General features: G+C 38.9%; 1 protein-coding gene across 2 annotated transcripts in view; it reads right to left on the reverse strand.

The window, feature by feature from the left end:
* Positions 1-214: 214 nt before the first annotated feature.
* Positions 215-23,749, reverse strand: part of EML5 (EMAP like 5) — a 129,826-nt gene continuing 106,291 nt past the window's right edge. Inside the window, exons 29-43 of one of the 2 annotated variants that reach the window (XM_063117953.1) lie at positions 23,353-23,431; positions 22,320-22,449; positions 22,061-22,159; positions 19,032-19,052; positions 17,375-17,548; positions 14,918-15,126; positions 12,616-12,773; positions 10,311-10,425; positions 7,994-8,182; positions 7,620-7,792; positions 6,214-6,376; positions 3,917-4,020; positions 2,019-2,172; positions 1,417-1,517; positions 215-1,151 (exon numbers count right to left, since the gene is read on the reverse strand). In XM_063117953.1, the coding sequence (XP_062974023.1) occupies positions 1,115-1,151; positions 1,417-1,517; positions 2,019-2,172; positions 3,917-4,020; positions 6,214-6,376; positions 7,620-7,792; positions 7,994-8,182; positions 10,311-10,425; positions 12,616-12,773; positions 14,918-15,126; positions 17,375-17,548; positions 19,032-19,052; positions 22,061-22,159; positions 22,320-22,449; positions 23,353-23,431 (1,906 nt within the window). In that variant the 3' untranslated portion in view covers positions 215-1,114. The remainder of the gene's footprint in view (positions 1,152-1,416; positions 1,518-2,018; positions 2,173-3,916; positions 4,021-6,213; positions 6,377-7,619; positions 7,793-7,993; positions 8,183-10,310; positions 10,426-12,615; positions 12,774-14,917; positions 15,127-17,374; positions 17,549-19,031; positions 19,053-22,060; positions 22,160-22,319; positions 22,450-23,352; positions 23,432-23,749) is intronic. The other variant, XM_063117954.1, reaches the window with a different exon arrangement.

Consider the following 23,749-nt stretch of genomic DNA (forward strand, 5'->3'; position numbering starts at 1 on the left):
TTGCTTTCAAATGAATGATCTCTCATGTCCTTTCTGACATGGAACCTGTGGGTATGTGCATATATGAATTAGCTCTAAGATTAGAACTGGATACCAAGAGGATCAGCTAGTCTTATTCTTGTGACAAAATACATCTGGATGATCAATTTCACTTTGAATTCGCCGAGTGATGCTGCGAAAATGCAACTAACAATTCCTATTGCTATAAAAAAAATTGCATCTGATGGCAACCCAAAGCTTCATCAGTGTATGAACACTAAAATGAACAACCTATTTCTCACGTCCAGCACATCTCTGCAAGCAAACACAGCACTTTCTCTTTCATTGATAACATGTTTATTCACAAGGCAAAAACTGGAGTTAGACTTTTAGGTTGTGGGCAAGGCACTCACAATGTGAGCAAATCTGATTCTGCTCACAGAACTAATTTAATGCTTAAGTGTTACAAAAACACTAAATTAGTGTTGAAGAATGGGTTCATGCATGTCTACTATCATTCACCAGACATGATTACAACCCAGTCCTTAAAATCAATAGAATTTTGCAGGTCCTAGGAATAAACTTAATTCTTAGGAGTTTTTTTTCCTAGTGAACTAGGCAATATTTTGCTGCACCACTCATATTTCTACTTTATTTTCTCCCTTAAAAAATCTATTGTTTAAGAGCTGCAGGGTGCTTTTCCTTTCAGTAATAAAATAAGGAGTCTTCTATTTGAGCAAGAGTCAGTACCCAGTACTTAAACATTCATGCTGAAAGTAAACATGGTGATGTACAGCACTAGGTCAGAAATAACATCTCTTGATTACAAATCCAGGATCTTATTGGGAAACTGTACACTGAGCCAAAACTCACTTCCTCTTGTCCATGTGTTTCAGCATCTGGCAGTGAGTGGGAAACAGATGTAGGCTATCTGATACTGTTGTAACATGACTAGACTCAATACGTTTGCAGCAGTCCATTCTTCTAATAGAATCTAGTCAGGCAGGCAGATGGTTCTCTGTCTTTATCAGCACCATTTCTTGAAGCATGCAGGGCACTGGAGAATGTCTCTTTGCAATTGTGGGGCATTAACGCCTCTTCATGCAGTGTCCTCTTTGGAAGGTCTCCATGTGTCTCAATGAGGCATATGTACACATTTCCAGACAAATATGCTGTGTTTTCAAACAAGTGAAGAAATAAAAGTTACTGTAAATTAGTGGATTTTAAGAGGGAAGTATATTATTTTCAAAACAAATTTAAAGATGACTATAGTGGCAATTACCAAAAAAATTGTTCCACTTGATGTTTTTGCAGGGTCAACTTAATGACTAATCATCTTTTAAATATTTGAGTCCATTTTCAGAAATAGCAGAAGACTACTTGTATTAATAAAGTTTCAAGAATTTCTTTCTGTTGTTCAGATAAGCGATTACATACCTGCTGTCATCTCCGCCAGCACTGACAACATATCTGTCTCCACTTGTAAAGCGAATATTAGTCACATGGGCTGAGTGACCTAAAAATCTTTTATGTTTTGCCTTTAAAACAAAAGAATTCTCCAGGTCAGCTTCACTGCTTTGAAAATTCTCCAATGACCCCATTATATTTAGAATCAGTATTAAATTCCCTCTAACACTGCCTGCTGCTGCCTCCCCAACCTACTGCAATACTATCCCTTTAAATATGGAGTCAGCTGCTGGACCATACTTCTGTTTCCATGTAAAGAAATACACAGGCTCTATTAGCAAGAGAGGCAAACAACTGCAGTCTCCTGCTCAACTGTTCATCGGGGAGTGGCAAATTGTATGACTTGAGTCAGGACAGTCCCATCGACCTGAACCATCAAGCAATTACATTTGTGTCTTTCATGTTCAATCTTCAAAGGACACTAGAGATCCTACTGAAGAGAACTTTGAGCCTGAGCAGATCACTCTATTCTAAGTGGTAAAGAAAAGCATCCTCCTATTCTTCTTTTCCAATATCACAGCAGGTCACCATAGTAAAACACCTCCCATGATCTTCAAACAAAAAGTTCTTACAAATTTTTCTGGACAAGGGAAATCGAACAGCTTGACCATGCCGAAGTCATCGCCTGTTACAAGGCTGATTCCCGAGTGAGAAACACAGGCACAATTTACATCCGCTTTCTCAGCATGCCTGGACCAGATTCCAACAACTTCATCTCCTAGAACACTGAAACAAAAGGAAGGGGGGGGGGAAACATTTAAAGATGTAAGCTAGATAAAGAGCATAAATGTGAGTTTTCAACACAAGCACACTGTTTAGATGGCTGCTTGAGAATATAGTTAGGGTTGAATTAAACAATATAGCTGGGAGAGGTTAGGATATATAATAGGATGTAATAAAAAGTTTAGAAGATGGTATTTATTTCTAACGATTTGTTTATCTGTAGATTCAGGCAATAAGAAGAAAACTTTAAGATAAAATAAAGAGGGCAATTTTGACTTTTGGAAGAGAAAATATTGTTACATATTTTTGCTGTGGAGAAAATCGGAACCCCAGCTTAATTTTGTATGTTTTTTCTTTTATCTGTCTTACTGTGTGTATTTTGTGTTTGTTATGTTTTGAAACAATAATAAAAAATATTATATAAAAAAGATGTTATTTATTTCTATAATATTTATATTGTCCATTTGCCTAGACATTCCAGGCAATGCCTAGTCAGGCTCATGCAATGGCCTAAACCAGTCCACCGTGTTTGTTTGGGTTTTTCTTACTTTTCCCCACTCTAAACAGCTTAATTATATGCATTGCTTAGGACTGTGCCCTAAATGTTACATAAACCAACCCATCAAAATGATAACACATCAGTTTAAGAAAGGTCAGGAATAATTGATTCTGTTGTCTGTATGACTGTTATGCACTGAAAGAAACCAGACACCACCATTCTCATTCATGTTAACCGCTAACAAATTTGTGCTTTATAAATTATTTACTTTCCAGTATCAACCCAAAGCAACTATTACTCATTCTATGCTACAAGAAGCAAAAAATGTAAAAATACATAGAGGCAGATTTAAGCAAAAAATAAATTTTTATTTTTTGCTTAACAACTTGATTTTGTTCTGACTTTATACTGTTAGTTTTACCCTACCCAGTGCCTATTTACCCTACCCTGTGCCTGTTTGCATTCTCTTCCCCTCCTTATTGTTTTATTATGATTTTATTAGAATGTAAGCCTATGCGGCAGGGTCTTGCTATTTACTGTTTTACTCTGTACAGCACCATGTACATTGATGGTGCTATATAAATAAATAAATAAATAAATAAATAAATAAATAATAATAATTTAAAAGAATTGCAATCCTATTTCAGGGCAAGGGACTAGGTTAGATGTTTCATTGTGTCTATTTCATCTGTTACAATATTTTCAAGCTGTTGTAGAAACTATCTTATAGTAAAAGTTCTTACACGTCAGGATCCAAACAACTGTGAAACTAATCTAATAAATCCAATGGGATTTTAGGTTCCCTTGTCTTGAACAGCCACCCAGGCCAAACTGCTTTTGAAACAGAGGGGACTTTCAAATGCAGTTTATAATGTAGCACCTTTTCAAACATCCCACAGGACTAACACAAGCACCCTGAATAGGATTAAATTGCTCCTTGGAGCCCAAGTGCAATGTAGAGATAACAATTCCTAGGAGGTACAGGTTCCTTGATTTTCTTCTACTTGAGGAAATTCTGATTCCCAACCTGGTATCCTCCAGATGTGTTGGATTACAACTCCCATTGTCCCCAGCCAGCAAGGCAAACACCCTATAGGCTGGGGATGGAGAGAGTTTTAATCCAAAACATCTCGAGGGCAACAGATGGGAATGCCGCCATAGCATCTGAAAAAGCATGAACAGCCGAATTATATAGGGTTATGTTCTTCTCCTTCAGATGATGATGTATCTGAAAATGTGTTGATTTACCTGGTCCAAGTGGCCCATGTTATTCTATCAATCACAGTTTGATCCAGGAGTTGTTTTCCTGAAGGCACTTCATAAACTTGCCTTTTGTAAGACCCAGTAGAGACCTTTAGGAATATAGAGGGATACAAACTTAAATTACACGTGTTCTAATAGATACTACAAAACAGCATAAGCTTTCATTGGCAATAATCTACTTCATCAGAGGCTGAGCTGAGTAAGGTGGACAAGTCAGCTAAAAGCTGACTAAGAAGAGACATTCTAAACGGAAGGAGGGGGATACTGCCCAAAATTGTTGGGGGGCTGCTTACACACACACACACACACACCCTATACAGAGTACTTCCAAAAATCTGGTGAGGAGTGGTAAACGTTTGACATGGAGAGACCCCTTGTACATAGAAGGAAGCCCTTATTTGACTGTGTTTCCAACATGTACCTCAGCTCCAGAGCAGCGGAGCTACTGCTGGTTCACAGATGGGGAAGATCGGTAGCTGCCTAAGAGTGAAAAGAGTACAGGAGATACCATCCCTCTCTACTTTTTTCCTACCTCAGAGGCGAGGTCCTAGTGCTGCCATTGGGCTTTTACCCAGATGTAGAATAGTAGTCTTCCCCAACCTGGCCCCCTCCAGATGTTTTGGAGTACAACTCCCAACTGTTGACCATTGGCCATACTAGCTGGAGCTGATGACCTGTTCAGATGACACACTAAGACACAGTGGTTAAGCATTTTGAGCTAAACATCATGGCTTAGTATATCATGTGAACCATGACTTAGCATGTCGTGTGAAGCATTCCTAACCAACTCACCAACAGTACTGTTTGCACATTCATTACCAAACTTACTAGTCTTCACTATCTTTCTCCCCTTAGGGCATGAAGAACCAGAGGAAAAAGTAGATAAAGATAAAAGAAATGGAGAATTTGTGTCTGCACCTTTCTTTTCTTCTCCCATGTTAGTATGCTGTTAGTATGCTGCTACTGTTTTACTCTGTACAGCACCATGTACATTGATGGTGCTATATAAATAAATAAATAAATAAATAAATAATATGCAGGGATACCCTTTATGGTGATTCTGTATTAGCTGGTCATTTAGACTAGCTATTGGAATGCTGTAAGTGGACCTACTCTGGCAAGGGAAGGCCCTAGAGAAGTTGGGAGTAGGTAGAAAAATAACATGCTGTTCTTATTTTTTTGGGAAGTATTACCCTGTGCTGCCATCTGGTGGTCTGTGGGGTTATCCGTTGAACTTCTGTCACCATTTCTGGGGACTGAAAAGTTATTAAATAAACCTCGTCTGCTGCTATTTGGTGGCCTGTGATTCTAAATGGTGGGAAAACAGCAAAGTCCTATGTTTCACAGCTGGTGAAACAGGGAACCCTTTCAATGCGGGTGCTGTCACTAAAAGGATTGCTCAGATCATCATGTTGCACATGGGAAAGCACTGTATTGGAGTCATTTGCCCAGAGTATCCTCTGCTGCTCATGAGTGACAACCATGTGAGGAGAAAACACATTTTATTTCTTGTCTGATAAGAGTAAACATTGGCTCCTGAAGAGCCTTCTAAGTAAGAATGAGCCAAGGAACCTTTAGGAACTGCCTTCTTGCCCTTCCAATAAGTAGCCATTTAAGTAGAAGGAGAAAGGAAAAAATGAAAGCAGAGAACAAGAAAACAAACGATTTTTTTTTTTTAAAAGAGAGGGTGAAACGAGAGAGAGATTCTGGTAGGAAAAGGTTTAGGAACAGAAAAGGGGTAAAAAGAAAAAGTCAAAGAGAATAGGCCAAGTTAGGGGGGTTTCAGGGAGAGAGAAAATCTGTCCTGATTCCTGAGCTAGGTAGGAAGGAACTGGAAAGGGCTTCTAAGGAGAGAAGTCTTAAAACGTCATTAGTACTCTGCCTGCCTCTTGAACTTATAGGAATAAAGCCCACTCTGGGCTTAACTGCCTCTCCACTTGGATCGAGGTGGGAAACAACAGTGAATATAAAACACATAAAAACTTATTAAAAACATAGTATACATGATTAAAACATCCTTAAAACATCCTAAAATTTCATTGGATAGGCCTGCCCGAATAGATCAGTCTTTATTGCTTTTTTAAATGCTAAAAGACTGTCAAGTTGATGATAAAGATTCCACATTACTTGTACTGTTGCAATTCCTTTAAAACAGGTTGGGCAATTTTGGGAGGCCCTGGAGGCATTTTTTTTTTCTGGGAGCCACAAAAAGAAAATGGTGTCTGGAGCTGCTACGGAGTAACAAAAGTGTCAAATTATCAAAAGACTCCAATTATACTTACCTGAAGATAACAGCTATCTGCTGAAAAGTCCATTTGAATTACAAAACTTGGGATGTCTTTGCAATAGCTGGCTCGGTTAAGAGCAGGCCCCAATGTCAGGTCATAAAAATCCACTGCATTTTCACTGGAACCCACGGCTAAGTAGTGAGAATCTGGGCTGAACCTAAGTAGATAAACAGCTTTACATGAGTTCTTGCTGCTTACAAGGCACACATCAAAAAATCTCAAAATGTCAGATTTTTATTTCAACCTTTCATGCCACATATTTTGTAAGATGAGTGTACTCTTAAATGGAGCAAAGCTTAAAAGAATATAATTTCTTAAAATAAAAAAGGCTTCCATTCACATCCTTTTTACAATATATACTAGAATCTAACTAAACCGACATCTAACTAAAACGCTCCAAATCAAATTCTAAATTTTTCCCATGATTTCACACCTTTCATAGTTTTATTCCATTTTAAGCATTTTATCACATTAGCAGATAGTATCTTTCTTTCTACATGACACACTACTCCTATTGTGTCTCTTCAATCTCCCCTATATAACTTCCAGTTTATAGAGACCCAGTCTTGTATTGCTTTATACATGTTAAGAACTCATCCACCAAAATATAACCAATTTAGGGCGCAGTCCTATGGGATGTGCCCCGGCTACCTGTAAGCCTCTGAAGTCAGAGGTTTACGAATATCCAACGCGTAGGACGCGCCTTGCGCCTCCTGCTCTACATTTTAGCTAGTCAGGTGATTTTGCCCGTCTAGCATAGACTTCAGGGAGGTGTAGGGAAGGAGGCTGGGGACAGCTGGGGGACACCTTGTAGCCCCACATCCCCAGTCTCCTCTCCTCTCCACCCCTGGGAATGCTTCCTTTACTCCCTTTTACTTACTAGGAGGGGGAGGGGGTTGAGTTTCCTGGCTCCCAGCTCAGATACCTGTCTACAAGGTCGGAGCCAAGAAACCAAACAACCCTATACCCACTTGCCTTGGAATAAGTCCCATTTAGAAATGCATAAGATTATTATTTGATTTCACTAGAGGTTTTACTAATTCCTGAAAATGATCTTGTTGAGGTTTCTGTTTCTCTTAACTCCTATGTGATATTCATATGTAATTTTTTTTTTAAAAAAAATGTTTGGAAGGTACAAATGCAACCCAAAATTACATATGACGATAACATAGAGTGAGTGAAGACAAATGGAGACCTCAAGAAGATCATTTTCAGGAATTAGTAAAAATGGTAGAGTTAGAACTTACCATCTAACTATCTGTTAAGGGATGTGTGCAGTTCAGCAGTATTATAGGTGCATGTACATCATAGCCAGTAAGATGTAAAAGTAAAATATTACTTTTAGGGAACCCAGAATCATAGCAGTCCCCATAGCTGGTAAGTGACACATGATTTCTCACCTGATATCTTGAATAGCTGATCTTCTGTCCCTTTTCTTGCCCCATATCTTCAGAGAGTTCACTAACAAGATAATAAATTCTCCATTCATCATGCCAATAGCCACCATGTCACCTTCTGGACTATAAGATACAGTGTGTGCTGCATGGCCCAAATTGACTTTGTTCACCATCTTCTGTGAGAATTAAAAAGGAAAACACGAGTTAAATATTTCAATTTATGTATGTACAATAAAAAGAGCAAATCAAAGTTCTGTCATGATTTCTTTTTATACTTGCTTAGAACTTTTTAAGAAAGGTATTTTCTCAACTGAATTCTTTTTCATGTATCATTTTTCAAATGATTGTAACTTCTTAAATATCATTTTTACACCTACTTTATCAGCAATATCCCAAAGTCTGACTGTCCCATCTTCTGCAGCAGAAAGGAAAAAATCACGAGAAGGGTGTGTTGCCAGTCCCCAGATAGGCCCATCCATATGGCCATTAATTAGAATGTTACAAGCTGCATTTTTCTCTCCAACTTCTATTATTTCAGCATTCTTTGTCCCAACAAGAATTTTTCCCTGGAACAACAGTGAAAAACACACATTTACTTATGGGTCACCCTGAAACCTAAAACAATGCATGTTGGGTTGTTGTTTTAAAAAAAAGTTAAGAATTTTGAAAATGCTTAAAAGCTTGAAAACTTTAAAACTACTGAAAACTTTAAAAACAAATTAATCAATGAACAGAATTAATCAAGAGCAGAATTAAGTGCAGGAGTGAATCTTAAAAACATAGTGTGGAGTGAATTCATTACAGAGCAATCACATGATCCTTGGGAGAGCATCTCAGGGACCATAGGATATGATGGATTCCCATCCCAAGGCTGTAGACTCAGCTGCATCCTCAAGAGGGGAAACTGATATTGGAACATTCCCCTTTCACCCTCACAGAAAGCGCCACAGTGGCTGGTCTTTTGACCTTGCAACAATGGCCTTAGAAGAGCTCAGGGAGAGGGGAAAGGGTGGTGAATTGTGGGTAGGAAGGTGAGGGAGGAGCAGAGGCCAGGATCCACACAATCTTAAAATCTCTCCATCAGCCCCTGTCCCACCCACCCCAAAAAAGGTAAGTCACCTTGACAAGCCAAGAGGAAAGAAAAGGAGAAACAGCAGGCGTTTTTGCCTGTCCTCCTCCCACCCTGCCTGTCTCATGCCAGCATGGCATAGGATAGATAGAGGGTTTCAAGATCGGAGTTGGGTGGGAGGGTGCTGTTGCACCATTTCCTGCCTTGTTAGTCCCTGGCCGATGGCTGGTCGGCCACTGTGTGAACAGAGTGCTGGATCAGATGGACCCTCAGTCTGATCCAGCATGGCACTTCTTAGTTGTCTGTCTATCGAGAGGCAGCCCCTTGGGATTGTGCACTTACAATTCTAAAAAGCTGTACAGAACAAAAAAATTAACAGCCCGCCTAAAGCTGAACAAAGAAGGGGCCAGCCTAATTTTCTTTAGGAGAGAGTTCCACAGGCAAGGAATCTGTTTTTAAAGAATAACATGAATATATACATTGCAACTTAGAATTCATTAGCATATTTTCATCAAAAAGATTATTGAAATCATGTTAGTATTAAATACATTGAAAGAAGCAATACATAAATATATATTCCAACACATAATAAATTCATATACAAGAAGGTCAGCATATTTCCATTGCAAGTAACATTTGGAACAGCAGTTTGCTCAAGTAACAATCTTACTGTGCTGTATGTGGCTGCAGGGGGTGGGGGAAACCCTAATGGCTACGTTCCCTCTCCTGCCTGGCAGCTATGCAGCTGTGCTGGGCCCTTTTACATAATCCAAAGTATTGCAAGTAAAAGCAACTTGATTGTAAAGAGGGGATAGAAGGGAAAATGTTGCCAGAAGGAAGTGGCTGGGTAGTTCAGGCTGGAAAGGCCAGTAGACTTGAGTACCAGACGAAGAAAGGGAGCTAAAGAAGTCACTCTGTGCCTCAGGGAGATGTGATAATATGTTCTGGGAAAGATGGTTTTTACCTATTAACCCCATTTCTCCATGGTGAATATATGATGAACATGTGGTCAAGCTTCCAGGTGGATGTTTACTATGTTTGCTTGTTTTCCAAGGAGGATAGCTGGCAGCTGCAGACTTCTCCCATGCCAACAGTTGGTGGGTTACTCAAGATTGCAGGGAGCAAATTTAGCCTTTTTCAGGTAGTCAGCCTAGTTCATGGAATAGTTTGTGTTATACACTTTAATGTAGTTGGTTATGCTGCAACTGCTATTCTATAGTGCCTACTAATTATATTACACAATACAAGTATGCTGGGGGGGTTTTATTCTGTGTCTATATTTTTGGCAGTTCGTGTGATCAGTAGCAATACACTGCAGTTCAGGATACAGAAAGTTCCAGATGCAGAAAGTTAATGGTCTGACCCTATTTGAATATTATTTTACTTGACAAAATTGCAGAGGGGAGACATATTATGACACTTTAAAGACTAACTGGGCAAAAACAACTGAGAAAAAACATAACCAATATGAATGAATATGTTTGGGCTGTCGACCATTTTAAAATAAATGGTTTAGCTTCTCAATGTAATTAAAAAGGAAAGAAGAAAAGATAAAATAATACTGTATCTGCCTTTGACATAACAGCCCTAAGTTGTAATATTATATTAAGATGAACAACACTTACTTTTCCTCTGCATACAGAGCGAACACAATCAATTATCTGTCCTGTCTCTAATCTGAAAGCACGACATCTCCTTAGTTCCTGATCCCATAGCTTCACTGCTCCTCCTTCTTTCGATCTAGTAAAAAAAGTAGGAAACATTACAGAAAGAATGCATATAAGTGCCTTGGGGGGGGGGGAAGTATATCAAACCTGCTTTTTATACTGTATTTTGTAATTGTGCCTGGAACGCTCTTCCAGAACATCTGAGATCAACAAGTTCAATCGCAGCTTTTAAAGCTCAGCTAAAAACTTTTCTTTTTCCTAAAGCTTTTAAAACTTGATGCTGTTTGGACTTTATACTGTTATACTGTTAGTTTTACCCTACCCTGTGCCTGTTTACCCTACCCAGTGCCTGTTTGCATTCTCTTCCCCTCCTTATCGCTTTACTATGATTTTAATAGAATGTAAGCCTATGCGGCAGGGTCTTGCTATTTACTGTTTTACGCTGTACAGCACCATGTACATAGATGGTGCTAAATAAATAAATAAATAAATAATAACAACAACAACAACAACAACAACATGTTGGTTGTTTTATTATGGTTTTAACTTTTGTGAACCGCCCAGAGAGCTTCGGCTATTGGGCGGTATAAAAAAGTAATAAATAAATAAATAAATAAATAAAATCTCACGTTCATTAACTGGATGATATAATTGAGGTTCACCAACAAATAATTAAAACCACATTTAAAAAACAAACAAACACCATATTGTCTCACTTTTACTCTCCACAAAATAGTCTGCAGAGATTTTACTTCATTTAAGAGTATTTATGTGATTTTTATATTTCTACATTGTTCATGGTTGTAGATGTCTTCTAACTGTCATGGACTGTCCTGTGAGGAAGAAAGAGCGAGGAAGACAGAAGCAGGCTGAGGGGCTCCGCTCCTAGGCATACAAGGCAAAGCAGGGCTATTCCACAAGTTTTGCTGAAAATCTGTGGGGTTCCCCCCATCTCCTCCCCTTTTCCTTGTGTGCTTTTCACATTGCAAACATGGGGGCAGGGATTGTCTCATTTTAGGGATTGACTGTAAGCTGCTCCAGGAGCCTTCGTTGGGGCTGATGAGCGACATAAACATACTTCAATAAATTCAATTTTTGTAGCAGTTTCTACTATTATAACTATCACAGAGTTAAAGGCTAATGTACTAGCCGCTGAGGGCAGAACTATTCAGCTTTGTATCTTCTTGACTAGGCATATGGATTTCGCTAATCCTGGACACAATCTAGTACTTTTAAGCACATGCTTAATTCCTTCTTTTGCAGGAGAAGACAACAGAGATACCATATTTCTTCGATTGTAAGACACACACTAATTCCAGTACCACCAACAGGTAAAAAAAACCTAAGACACACACGTGATTCTAAGACACACCCCATTTTTAGAGATGTTTATATGGGGAAAAAATTGCGTATTAGAATCGAAGAAATAGGGTACTTCTTACTTTGTAAGACATTTTGTTGCACTGGAAGCACAGCAAAGCGTGAGAAATTGCAAGATTATTTCTAAAAGACAGTTACTTAGAAGTGGTTTATTAGTGCTACTGGGTTAGAAGAGACCACCTTTGACAGCAAGCCATGCAGTATTAGTGGGAAGGAGCTAGAGTCACCAAAAGCCATACAATGTGGGATACTTGCAGATGGGAAGGGCTGTGGAAAGCTGTGCAATCTAGCTCCCTATTTTACTCAGCTAAGTAGGGATTTTTTCTGACATGTAACTAAACTTAGGATGCCATGGCAGCCAAAGGTACTGCTTCCTCTGCCACAGTAAATATATTTATTTATTTGTTATTTAAAATATTTATATCCCGCCCTATATCACTAAGATCACAGGGCAGCGCACAGATAAAAACATACAGTATAAAACAATAAATATACACAGTTAAAAACAAATTAAACCATAATCCAAGTTAAAACAATATATAATTTTAAAGCAATAGATGCAGTTAAAACAATGTGCCAGTGAGTTTAACCATCAAAGGCTTTGTTAAAAAGCCATGTTTTTACTTGGCGTCGAAATGCAATCAATGTTGGTGCCAATCGGGCCTCCAAGGGGAGGGCATTCAACAGTCGGGGTGCCAGTCGGGGTGGTCAGATAAGCTTAGGCTGTCAATGTATGTGTAGGTATATACACACATACCCAATGTGTATATACATACCCAATTATAAATACTTAAAAATAAAACTACTACAATGTAATTTACTATAATACATTAATGCAGCAATAACTTAGTAAAATGCATCTATAGAAAGAAGTGGGACTCACGGCCTCTCTTTGCCACCTGTTACAATTAAGCCATCTCGTAGTGTTGTGTACATTGCAAATATAGGCCCATTGTGAGCTTTGCCCACAATTCGATTCAATATATGTTCTTTCCATACGCATACATCTCCACTGATGGTACCTGTAAATGTCAAATTATTCTGAAAAGGGGGAAAAATATGTTCATCATATGATTTCAAAAAGGAGTAAATGCATATATTTGTAATGAAACTGCAACTGATGCAGACATCAATAGCCAAACTACTATTGCAGTCCAACTTCAGGCCTGGTTTTGAGTCTGGGATAGCCTTGATCATCCTAATGGATGACTTACACTGGGGAATGGATGAGGGAAGTGCAAGAGTGTTGGATCTCCTGGACCTCTCAGTAACTTTCAATACCATTGACCATGGTATCCCTCTGGGATTGGGCTTAGGAGGCTCAGGTGGTTCCAGTCCTGAAGAAACGGTCTCAGAAGGTGGTGCCAGGGGACATCTGTTCCACCCCATGGCCATTGGCCTATGTATGGTTCCATCTTGTCCCCCATGCTTTGTAACATCTACATGAAACAACTGTGAAAGTCATTCAGAGGTTTGGGCTGAAGTGTTATCAATATGTACATGACACTCAGCTCCACCTCTCATTTCTATCTACTTGTCCCAAGGGCAAGAGATGGAAATGAACAAGGATCTGCGTATGGTTTTGTGATGGATAAGGGCAAAGAAGCCCTCCATACAAGATGGAGGTGCTGTAAGTAGGGAAACGGATTACTCAGGATGGAGGTTTAGATGCGGTTGCATCCACTCTTAACAAGCAAGTGCACAGGTTGGGAGTTTTTCCAGACCTGGCGCTAATTAGAGAAGCTCAGGTTTCAGAAGTGGTCAAGAGTACTTTTTTACTAGCTTAGACTAGTATATCATTTGCTGCCCTATCTGGAAAGGTCTGACCTTACCTTTGTTATCAATTTTCTAGTGACATCTAAGCTGGACTATTGTAATGTACTTTACATTAAACTGCCTTTAAAGATAGTACAGAAGCTTTAGCTGATACAGAATGCAGCTGCCTGAGTACTGTAGAGGTTAGGTAGTCAGTTCACATGATACCTATATTGCGTCAATTGCACTGGTTTCCAGTGTGTTTCCAAGCCCAATCTGAAGTGCTGGTTTTAATAATATTTAATGCCTTAAATGGTTTGGGACCAAGTCACCTGAAGGATCACTATAATCCATATCAGCTTGCCTCCACTTTAAGATCAGCAACAGAGGCCCTTCTCACTTGCCCACCTCTGAAAGTTATTAGGTTACCAGGCACAAGACACAAAAGAAAGGGCTTTTTTCTGCGGCAGGCTCATGCATGTGAAATGCATTACCAGCTATACTCCAGCAACAAGCTTGCAGATAAGTCCTAAAGACCCAGTTGTTTTCTTTGCCTTAACAAATTCATTCAGAAGCAACTACATGGTCTTGCTACTCCACATTTTGTATTATGATGAAGTAGTAACTCTTCTGCAAATGCTACATATAACAGATTCTCTGTTCATGACACATTCATCCAGTTTATGGACCAAATTTGAAAAATAATAATACCTTATGCCTGATTGTGTTGAAGTATAAACATTATTCTAAACTCCCCAGAACTAACATAAATTGGAGTTGTCTGAATTACCATTAGAACTTTCCACAAACGTTTTCTAAATAAAGTCATTTTCTAAATAACTAAAGTACCTGTATTTAAACAGGGTATTTCCGAAGGGGACAGCATTTTATAGCATTCTGCAGCTTCCAATAATATGTAATGTAAATTATGTTTGAGCAATCCTAAGAGGGTGGGGAGAGACAATCCATGGCAGAGGAAACATCACTTCCAAGCCCTGCCCGGATTATGGCAACAGGGCAGAACAGTGGAGGCATTTGGAGGAAAAATAAGTTTGCCAGTTCCAGGACTGGCACCCTTTCCCCCCACATTCTGAGGGCAGGTAATAGGGAGGACTTTTGATTCAGCAGATCAAAGCATCCCTGGATCCATGCCAGCATGCTCTTTTCTTTTCTTTTCTTTTCTTTGCCATTACTGCCATTGGAGTACTGATAACAGAGCAGCAAGGGCAGTGGAGGTTTCTGCACCAGCACCCAGAAGGCTTGTGCAGGCAGATTTCCTATAGCCCCTTTGATGACTTCCAAAGAACCATAAGAATGCTGCCTAGGGCAAAAAGGTCACACGTATGAGTACTGGAATTAAAAAAAATGGAAGCATTAAAGATAGAACAAATGAATATAAATATTTCAAAATAATATTTTAAATTACGTACAGCTCCAAAAGCTACAGACAGCATGGTCTGCATTCGTGCATCTTCTATTGAACTTGTCTGTCCTTTTTTACTGAGAAGTGCTCTTCCCGCAAGGGTCCAGAATCTCACATGTTTTACTCCTACTGAAACGAACTGTGTGTCAGAGTCAGGCCTGAATTCTGCTACAAAAATACGCTGATTATGACCAGCTCTACTGGCAATTTTGGCACCTAAAAGGAAGAATTAATTAAACTTTAAAATCACATTTGTATAAGTATACCAATATGTAGCGAAAGGGAATTGTATCTTACAGTGGGCGCTATCTTGAGCTGCCCATGGGCCAGCAGGATCTACCAGTAGTGCAACAGGAAGCAGCGATTCATGAAATTGGAAGAAAGTGGAAATACTCATTTCCAGAATGGGGCAGGTCAACAGAGCTCACAGAAGGGCATGCCAGTGACCTGTCCTGATCTGAAAATGAGAGTTCCTGCTAATTTCTGGGGTTGTTTCAGGAACCACTAGTTCCTGTTGCACTAGCACCAGGTCCTACTGGTGCAATAGAACTAGCAGGGGCACAACGGGAACAGAGGATACTGAAGTTTCAAGACAATGGAAAGTTGTAATTTTGACATCGTTGCTCTCCACCATTATGCCCATTTCTTCCTAAAACCAAGTTTGAAAATGGCTATTATATAGTGCTTTAGAGTTAAAATCAATTCACATATATTATCATGTTGTAATACAACCTTTAAGTATGTCAATATTATTATTACCATTCTAATCTATAGCCTGGCAAGCTCCAGAAATAGCACTAGTTGCCCTGATAGAGATCTGTGACCACCCACCATCCCACGTAAGTCAGAGGTGCACAACATGGTGTCCTTAGGCACCAATGTACCCTCAGAACCTTTCTTGGCATCTGCCAATGTGCCTTATTTCTTCCTTTTTTTAAAAAAAATTAACACATTTTGTTGTGAAATAAGTTGGTGCTGAAAACTGGGTTCAAATGAATTGTTTAGTATGTTGGGGCTCAGACCCAACCACTGCCTTGTACCCAGGGCTGCCATCAAGGGTAGGCATGATTGGCCCACGCCCCAGAAGAGGCACACTGACAAGAGCCACCTTGTGGTTCCTCTTCACCACTGAAACCTGCTTGTTCATCTGCTTCTCACCCTGGCCTGGACAATCATGGTGGTGAGGATGACGACGACAAGGAGTAAATGCCACTGCCTACTTGCTTGATGGCTCTCTATCTATCAAACAAGCAAGCGGCAGCTATGCTGAGAAAGAGCAGGAAGAGCAATAACAGCTAGCAACAATGGCTCTGAGAAGGTAGACTCATGGAGCGAGAGGGTGTATTGTCTAAGGGCCCTCAAAAACTAGAGCTGGCATTGCTTGTGCTCAGTCTTGGGGGCAGGTTACTTGCCCTTTGCCACATCTCTCATTGCAGCCATTTTGTGGTGGTGTCCAGGGTAGTTTCTCAAATTATCAAATGTGCCCATGGGCCCCAAAAGTTCACCTAACCCTGATCTAAGAAGACCTATCAATTAGTAAAAGTGCCTTAATGGCCTCAATGCAGGATCAGCATCAGGTGTTGAAACAAACAGCTGCTGCCCCACATATCTCCTGTAGGGCACATAAAGAAGGGCTGTTGCTGCTGCCATTGCCACAGACAGCGTCTTGCTGACACCTCCTGCTAAAAAGCTTGGAGCCAGCCCTGCCTCAGTACTCATCATCAAGTGATTTGGCTGATCCATCTTCAAATGTTTTTGAAGAATAGTTTTCTAAACAAATTGATTTTTCTAAACAACCAAAGAATCTGCATTCAATTTGGTCTATTTCCAAAGGCAATGACACTTTAATATTTTTCAGCAGCTTCCAATAATCTGAAATATAAATTATGCTTGAATTGGCTCACCATTATGGCAGAAATGACAAATGTCCCAAAGAATACATCAGCAGGTTTTGGTGCCATTTTTAAAAAATACATGTCTCCTGTGTCCCAAAGGACTAAGATCATATTTAAACAATGCATCATTCTAAGTTCTCTGTATAATGCTGAACCTGCAGCTTTTATATGGCCAAAGTCAGCTCCACATGTGTGCCATTTATGTGAAGCAGGCTCTCTCAACCTGGTACCCTCCAGATGTGTAAGCCTAGAACTCACATTATCCCCAAACAACAAGGCCATTGGCCATGCTGGCTGGGGATCATGGCAGTTGTAATCCAACACATCTAGAAGGCACCAGGTTGGGGAAGGCTGATATAAAGTGTGAATGCAAAAAACATACATCATACAGGCTGCAGCTCCCTGTCTACTGTATACCAGATGAGAATTTCAGTTCACATCTGCGAAATACATGAAATAGCATATAAAGTAAAAATCACACTGATTTTAATTTGATTTTTCTGGGGAGTGTCTCCAGTAAATTCATGAGTAATATCAATGTGCTTTTTATAAACAAAATGTTTTCCTACCTTCTTGCCATTTCCAAATGGTAATGGTATGTTCAGGATCCAGCCCTACAGACAGAAGAAGCTTGCCAGTGGCACTAAAACTGACTGAACAAACTCCTTTTGAGTGGTAGCATCGCAATACAGACAGTGTCTGCTTGTTCATTGCATCCCATATGTGAATACATGGTGCTGTAGCTGAACAAATATAAGAACGTTAGTAATTTGTTTTGTTAGGGAAAATTTATAGGATTTTTAACATTTAAAACCTCAGAGCGATTGTAGTAAAAAAACAACACCCCCAAACCCTCTCAAAGTTTTGTATATGTGAACCGCTTAGAAATTATATTATATTGAGTAGTATATAAGTATTACTAACAACTAAATAAATAAAATAAATCTTGACTTTTAAAACTAACACTACAAAGTAGGCCATTATTCAGTACAAAAGTTGCAAAAATTCAGATCACAAGTTTAGACAATCATAAACTTCTCACAATCTTTAGATATGGGCCATCATGGTCTGTTCAACTATTTATGAAATAGGATATATCATATTTCATAAATATCCTTTATTGACAACACAGTAAGACTCTGCTCCTGAATGTACTCTGCTGGCAGGAGCGCCGCACACTTTACATTGCTTCCAATACCAGGTAGTAACATAGTATGCCATTTGTGTACTACATTATAGATATCTATATAAAGTGCATGGACATGCATGAGTGAAAACAGCCTGTACAAGTCTATAGTTTATGAGAATATCTTTTTCAGTAAGGGTTTATCTAGAATATTCAGAGCATTATTTCAACACCACATAATTTCTATGGGCACAAATAAGCCACAATCCAACACAGAGTTCACTACTGGTTTTAAGTACACTTCAAAATATACTGGATTGGATTATGGCAATAATTGACAGGGACCACCCATGGATTGTGGAGTCCAAAAGGCTGATCTTCTGCGGTCAGCACTTGTCCCAGAGAAAGATACTTTCCTGAGACACTTCCCATGCCGCAGTTGTGTGCTACGGTGATAGATCAGTAGCTCAAGATATATAAACAAAGGAGTTACATGAATAAAAAGATAGAAGAAATAACAGCCATTCTATGTATGCAAGCATGTGCCTTATCCTTTTCTGTTGGATGGTTCATAGACAACTACAAAAGATGACTATCAATTCATGCAAGGTGGTAACAAAAATACAATTTTACAGTTGTAAAATTATTAAGACTATGATTCAAGAGAAACAAAAATGAAATTCCATGAAACGAATTTGATGCAATTGATAATTTCAGATGACTGGTGAAAACTGTATGACAACAATACTAAATGTGAAAGATGATTTCTTTATTAACTCAGTCACCAAAGCCTCATCAGTGAAAAGATAGATTTAAAACAATAACCATTTCTAAAAGAAGCATCTGCTGTCAGCCCCAATAATTTTCCAGAAACTGAATAAATGTATAGGTATGTAGAAATATAGGTTAGAAATGGTTTATAACTTTACAAAACAAAGAGAAATTACAATAAAATTAAATTAAAATGTGTTAAAATGAATGCTTCGATTTCAAATTAAAGGGAATCTTGTATATTTATAATTTCCTGAATTTTGTATTTAGTGATAATGAGCTAAAAAGCCTAGTTATCCTTGAAGATGTTAAAATTTTGTTTCCCTTACCTGACATATCTGCTGAGTCTCCTGTAATGGAAAAGCAGCAGAAAAATAATTACAACCAGAATGAAGATAATAACTAAAATATATGTGGTATAAAGTACACGTTTTGAGTTCAGAATCGTCTTCTTATAGTATCAATTCTGTGGCAAGTATATCTAAAGTGAAACACTAGTTTGGTGTTACATGAATTAGCCTTGGGCTTGTGTACTATCTGTTCCTCCTTAAACATTCCAGTTCAATTAGTTACTTCCTGTTTATCATGAATCATATTTTCTGATACAGTGAACAGTGTCTGAACAGTGGTTTGTTTGTTCTCCAATCCAGCACTGCAAACCATAATTTGTGGTTTAGTTGTGATGGAAAACTATAGTTTGCACTGAATGGGAAGTAGATAACTAAGGGTGCAATTTTGTGCATGTTTTAGGCTGACAATATGAAAAGGAGGACAGGGCTCCTGTATCTTTAACAGTTGCATAGAAAAGGGAATTTCACCAGCTGTCATTTTTGTGCATGTAGCACCTGGTGAAATTTGCTCTTCATCACAACAGTTGAAGCTGCAGGAACCCTGCTCTCCTTTATATCTGGTCAAGAGGGCAGGGCTTCTGCAGCTTTAACTGTAGTGATGAGGAGGGAATTTCACCAGGTACTGCACACATACAAATGGCACCCGCTTAAATTTCCTTTTTAGTATAACTGTTAAAGATACGGGAGCCCTGTCCTCCTTTTCATATGGTCAGCCTAGCATGTTTAGACAGAAAAAACTCCTACAACTCACAGCGTTTCCCACCCATCATGGCTGGCTGGAGAATGCTGGGAGTTGTAGGGCTCTTTTTTTGGCTAAACATGCATAGGATTCTGCCCTAAAAAACATACTTCCAATATTCCCAAGGAATATTACATCTGAACCAACTCAAAGTGTTGCTAAAACATTATTGAAACCCAAAGACAATAGATCCAGTGGTAATTTTTGTAAAAATTACAAGGCTAGACATATTTTCTATGCTGTTAAATTCATGGCTCAGATTAAGAGTTCAATGTGTGTTCTTGCATGCAGATGGAAATCTTATGCCTGCATGGTCACTGTTCATTTAAATGGAGGGAGATCTGTGCATAAATTCTTTTGAAGATGTAGATTGCTTCCCTCCATTGAATAGGGAAGTACAGGGAAATCTATGGTTGTATCTGAGCTATTGCATTTGGAATTGATTGCTGGATGAATAAATATACCTTTAAAGCTTGCCATTTTAATCAAGGCAGCAGCTCCCTTACTTATCTGGGAGCCAATTACGTGCAGGCACATGGGCACAGAGACAGGAGGGAAGTAGCTCTGATCCATGGCTGTTTTGCCACTATGTCTCTGGGCGCCCAGCTTGGGGTTGGACTGTTGGGAGCCAATCATGGCTCCAATTGGCTCAGTGGGAGTAGGGCTTCGAGGTGGAATCAGCTTCAGCATTGCTGTTATCGATGTCCTCATCCACTGACTCCTAAAAAGTGATTGTAGGTGGCATTGGGCTGGATCTATTTGGAAGGGGAAATGGGATTGGACTGGCTGTTCTCCCATGGTGGGGATCCTCCAAAGGGAGCCTGGGGGTGTGGCTTCCAGGCCCAGCTTACTATGGGGGCTGGCAAGCCTGCCACAGTGGTTTGTTCCTTTCTTGTTACCTATGCTTCAGGCACATGGACAGTAATGGTGAGATCAGCCAGCAGACAGGCTGCCCAATGACTGGATTCATGCCCAATGCTTCTGTCAAAATATATTTCAAACTGTGTCCAATAAAGACATAGCAATTTTGTTAATCCATCCAGAACTGTGTGTCGATTTGTTGCTTTCACACACACAGACTTTCTCTGTAATCCACCTACTGTATGTGCTGCCAGCATAAGGCAGATTTGTTATATTTCTATTTGGGGACAGTCCAGACTGCAGCCTCAAAATCTGGTCAATAACAGGAATTCTGGCTAAATGCCTTGTGTTCTAGCATGTACTGAGCATCAGTTTAAATAGTAAATTACATAAATTCTTTCATACCCGAAATATGTGCTTATGGGACATGATATGATTTGGTCTTAGCAATTGACCTTCATACAATGGAGTGTATTTAATCAACCTGAGTAAGGATTGGTTCTGATTGCATATAATCCAGTTCACAACATTGCCTGCTTTTCAATTATTCCACTTTTGGTTTTTAATTTTGTTAACTATACAATAAAAAATGAAACTTGTATTTTTGGAAGGTTTTTTTTTTTTACCTCAGTTCTTCTTTCTATTCTAATTAGCTCTCAGCTTCAAATATATACTGTAGGTTTTCTACTCCAAGATAAGTGCATGACCACTGACATCTACAGAAACAATATAATGCTATTATTGACAATACTTTACCACACAGTTGCACTTGATCCGTGGTAAAATCTTCATCATCTACCAGGATGATACAGATGGCCAAGTTATCCTGGAGTGGAAGAGCTCACAGTAGGTTTGCTTAATTATCTGCATGAAGTTAGTATTGATGTGAAGGTACAAACATTTTTGTTGCTCCTCAGCCTTCACAGACAGAACATGTAGTATATGTGTGCGCGCACATGCATGTGTGCAATGTGTCTATCTGAAGAGTACACAGATCTGCTTTATACCCAAAATGCCCCCCTGCTCTATAAAATCCTTCCTATATTTCATTGTGATGGGCATTTTGCTAATTGAAATAGTTTTCTGCATGTTGCACATGATGATGTACGTTCTAGCAGGTTTGAAATAAAAAAGGAAATGATTTGTGTTTAAATGGGGCTCAACAGTTTAAAAATCATTTTGATAAATGGTACAATGGAAATAATAGCATTGGCATTCTGCAAGCATCAATATGGTTTTTAATAATTTTTAGTGATAAGAGAAAAAATATATAGTTGGCACAGGTAACTGAGTAACATTCATACAAACAGAAGCAGCATAAGCAAATGCTTTCTTCTATCTATGAATTCACGTGGCTAACTGTTCATGCTTATATATTAATTTCTTTTTTAAAAAAATACAAACATACCTACTTGGCCAGTTGCCACAAGGTTGATAAACTTGGGATGCTGATTTATAGTGAGGCACAAAATATCATCATTATGTTCCTGGTAAAAAGACTGAGACCCTAAAGAGAAAAAATATGGCATATTATTTAAAATACAATATCACATCCCTGAGGGGTAAAAGAGGAGGGGAGGAGAAAAACACTATCAATACAAGGGGAAGTATAAATAATCTTCTGCACATTATACTGTGTTCTTTTTGAAAGTATTTATATTTCCTACCTGTTGCCACGTTGTACAGAATCCCAACAGATGCAGTGTGATAAATTATATCAGCACCATCATTCAAATAGTGCACATTGTTCCTGCCATCTCTCCCTCGATATCCAAACACCAGCTCCAGCACTAGATCCTAAGAAAACAGATTTATTCATTTATTACATTTTTATACTGCCCATCAGATGAAGCTCTCTGGACAATGCACAATTAAAACCATAAAATACAAGTATAAATTTAAAACATTAAAAGCTTAAAATGCAATATAAAACCAGGGAAAGCCTGTGTAAAAAGATATGACTTCAGGAGACATTTAAAAGATATTATGTTTTCCTCCTCCTGAATCACACAAGGGAGGGTCCTCCAGAGGGTGGGTGCCGCTACAGAGAAGGCCCACCACCAAGGCTCTTCATGGTGGCATTCTGTTTGTCTCGCAATGGCCAGTTAGGCCTCCTATGAGGATTGTAGTTGTCATCTGGGTATATATAAGGGAAGGCGGTCTACTAGGCATCCTGGTCCCAAGTTGTTTAGGGCTTTGTGGGATAACAACATAACCTTATGACTTCCACTGTTTCAAAACTTCTTTGTGAATAAAGACTGTTACAGTGTTTTATCTTTAAATTGTACTGTACAAGACTATTAAATGAACCTGATTTTTATTTTAATAGGATTTCAAAACATCAAGAAGAGTCTGATAAACTACTTCTGCACTTACATATTAGAGAAAAACAAAGGACATATTCTCTAACCATTCTACTTGTAGAGGAGCCCACTTCACTCCTCAGTTTTATTCCTGTAGTATCCTTCTGTTTTGCCAACCTTTCTGGGCTACTGGAAGATCCTTTCAAACAGATGCATGATGAATTATGTAAAATATATCACTTTTTTGTGATACCTTATCACATATTCTCCCTGTTCATCCAAAATAAGGTTCTGACATCTGTTTAAAGAAGCTCTTTAATGAGATGTACATTAGATCCCTATATGGCTTGCTAAAGTGAAGTTAAAATGAGGATGTTAAAAAGGAAAAAAAACTCACCTCAATAGGTCTCTTTTTTTTCCCTACATTATTTGTCTGAAGTTTTTCAGGCTGAGGCAATGCCCTACTAACTGGTGGTCTGAAACAAAGAACTGTGAATAAGAAAAGGTTGTCCGTCACCCATTCAGTACTAAAACAGCATCTTCTGAACTGTCACCTGAATAGAGAAAACTGTTAATATACTTAGCTAGTACCATGAGGACCATTTTTAAAAATAAATAATAGGTTCTTATTCAGCATAAAACAGTTAAAGAAATAACCCTATTAATACAAATTCCAAATGCAGATCACTCTTTCCATATTGCAGGTTGAATGGGGCTATAGCTGGGAGAGTGACTTATGACAGCCAGGCACTGTGGTGCACATTGAATACTGTAGGTGATTTGTAATAACCCTG

Source organism: Elgaria multicarinata, chromosome 2 (genome assembly GCF_023053635.1).
Source record: "Elgaria multicarinata webbii isolate HBS135686 ecotype San Diego chromosome 2, rElgMul1.1.pri, whole genome shotgun sequence".
In the NCBI taxonomy this organism is placed as follows: domain Eukaryota; kingdom Metazoa; phylum Chordata; class Lepidosauria; order Squamata; family Anguidae; genus Elgaria; species Elgaria multicarinata.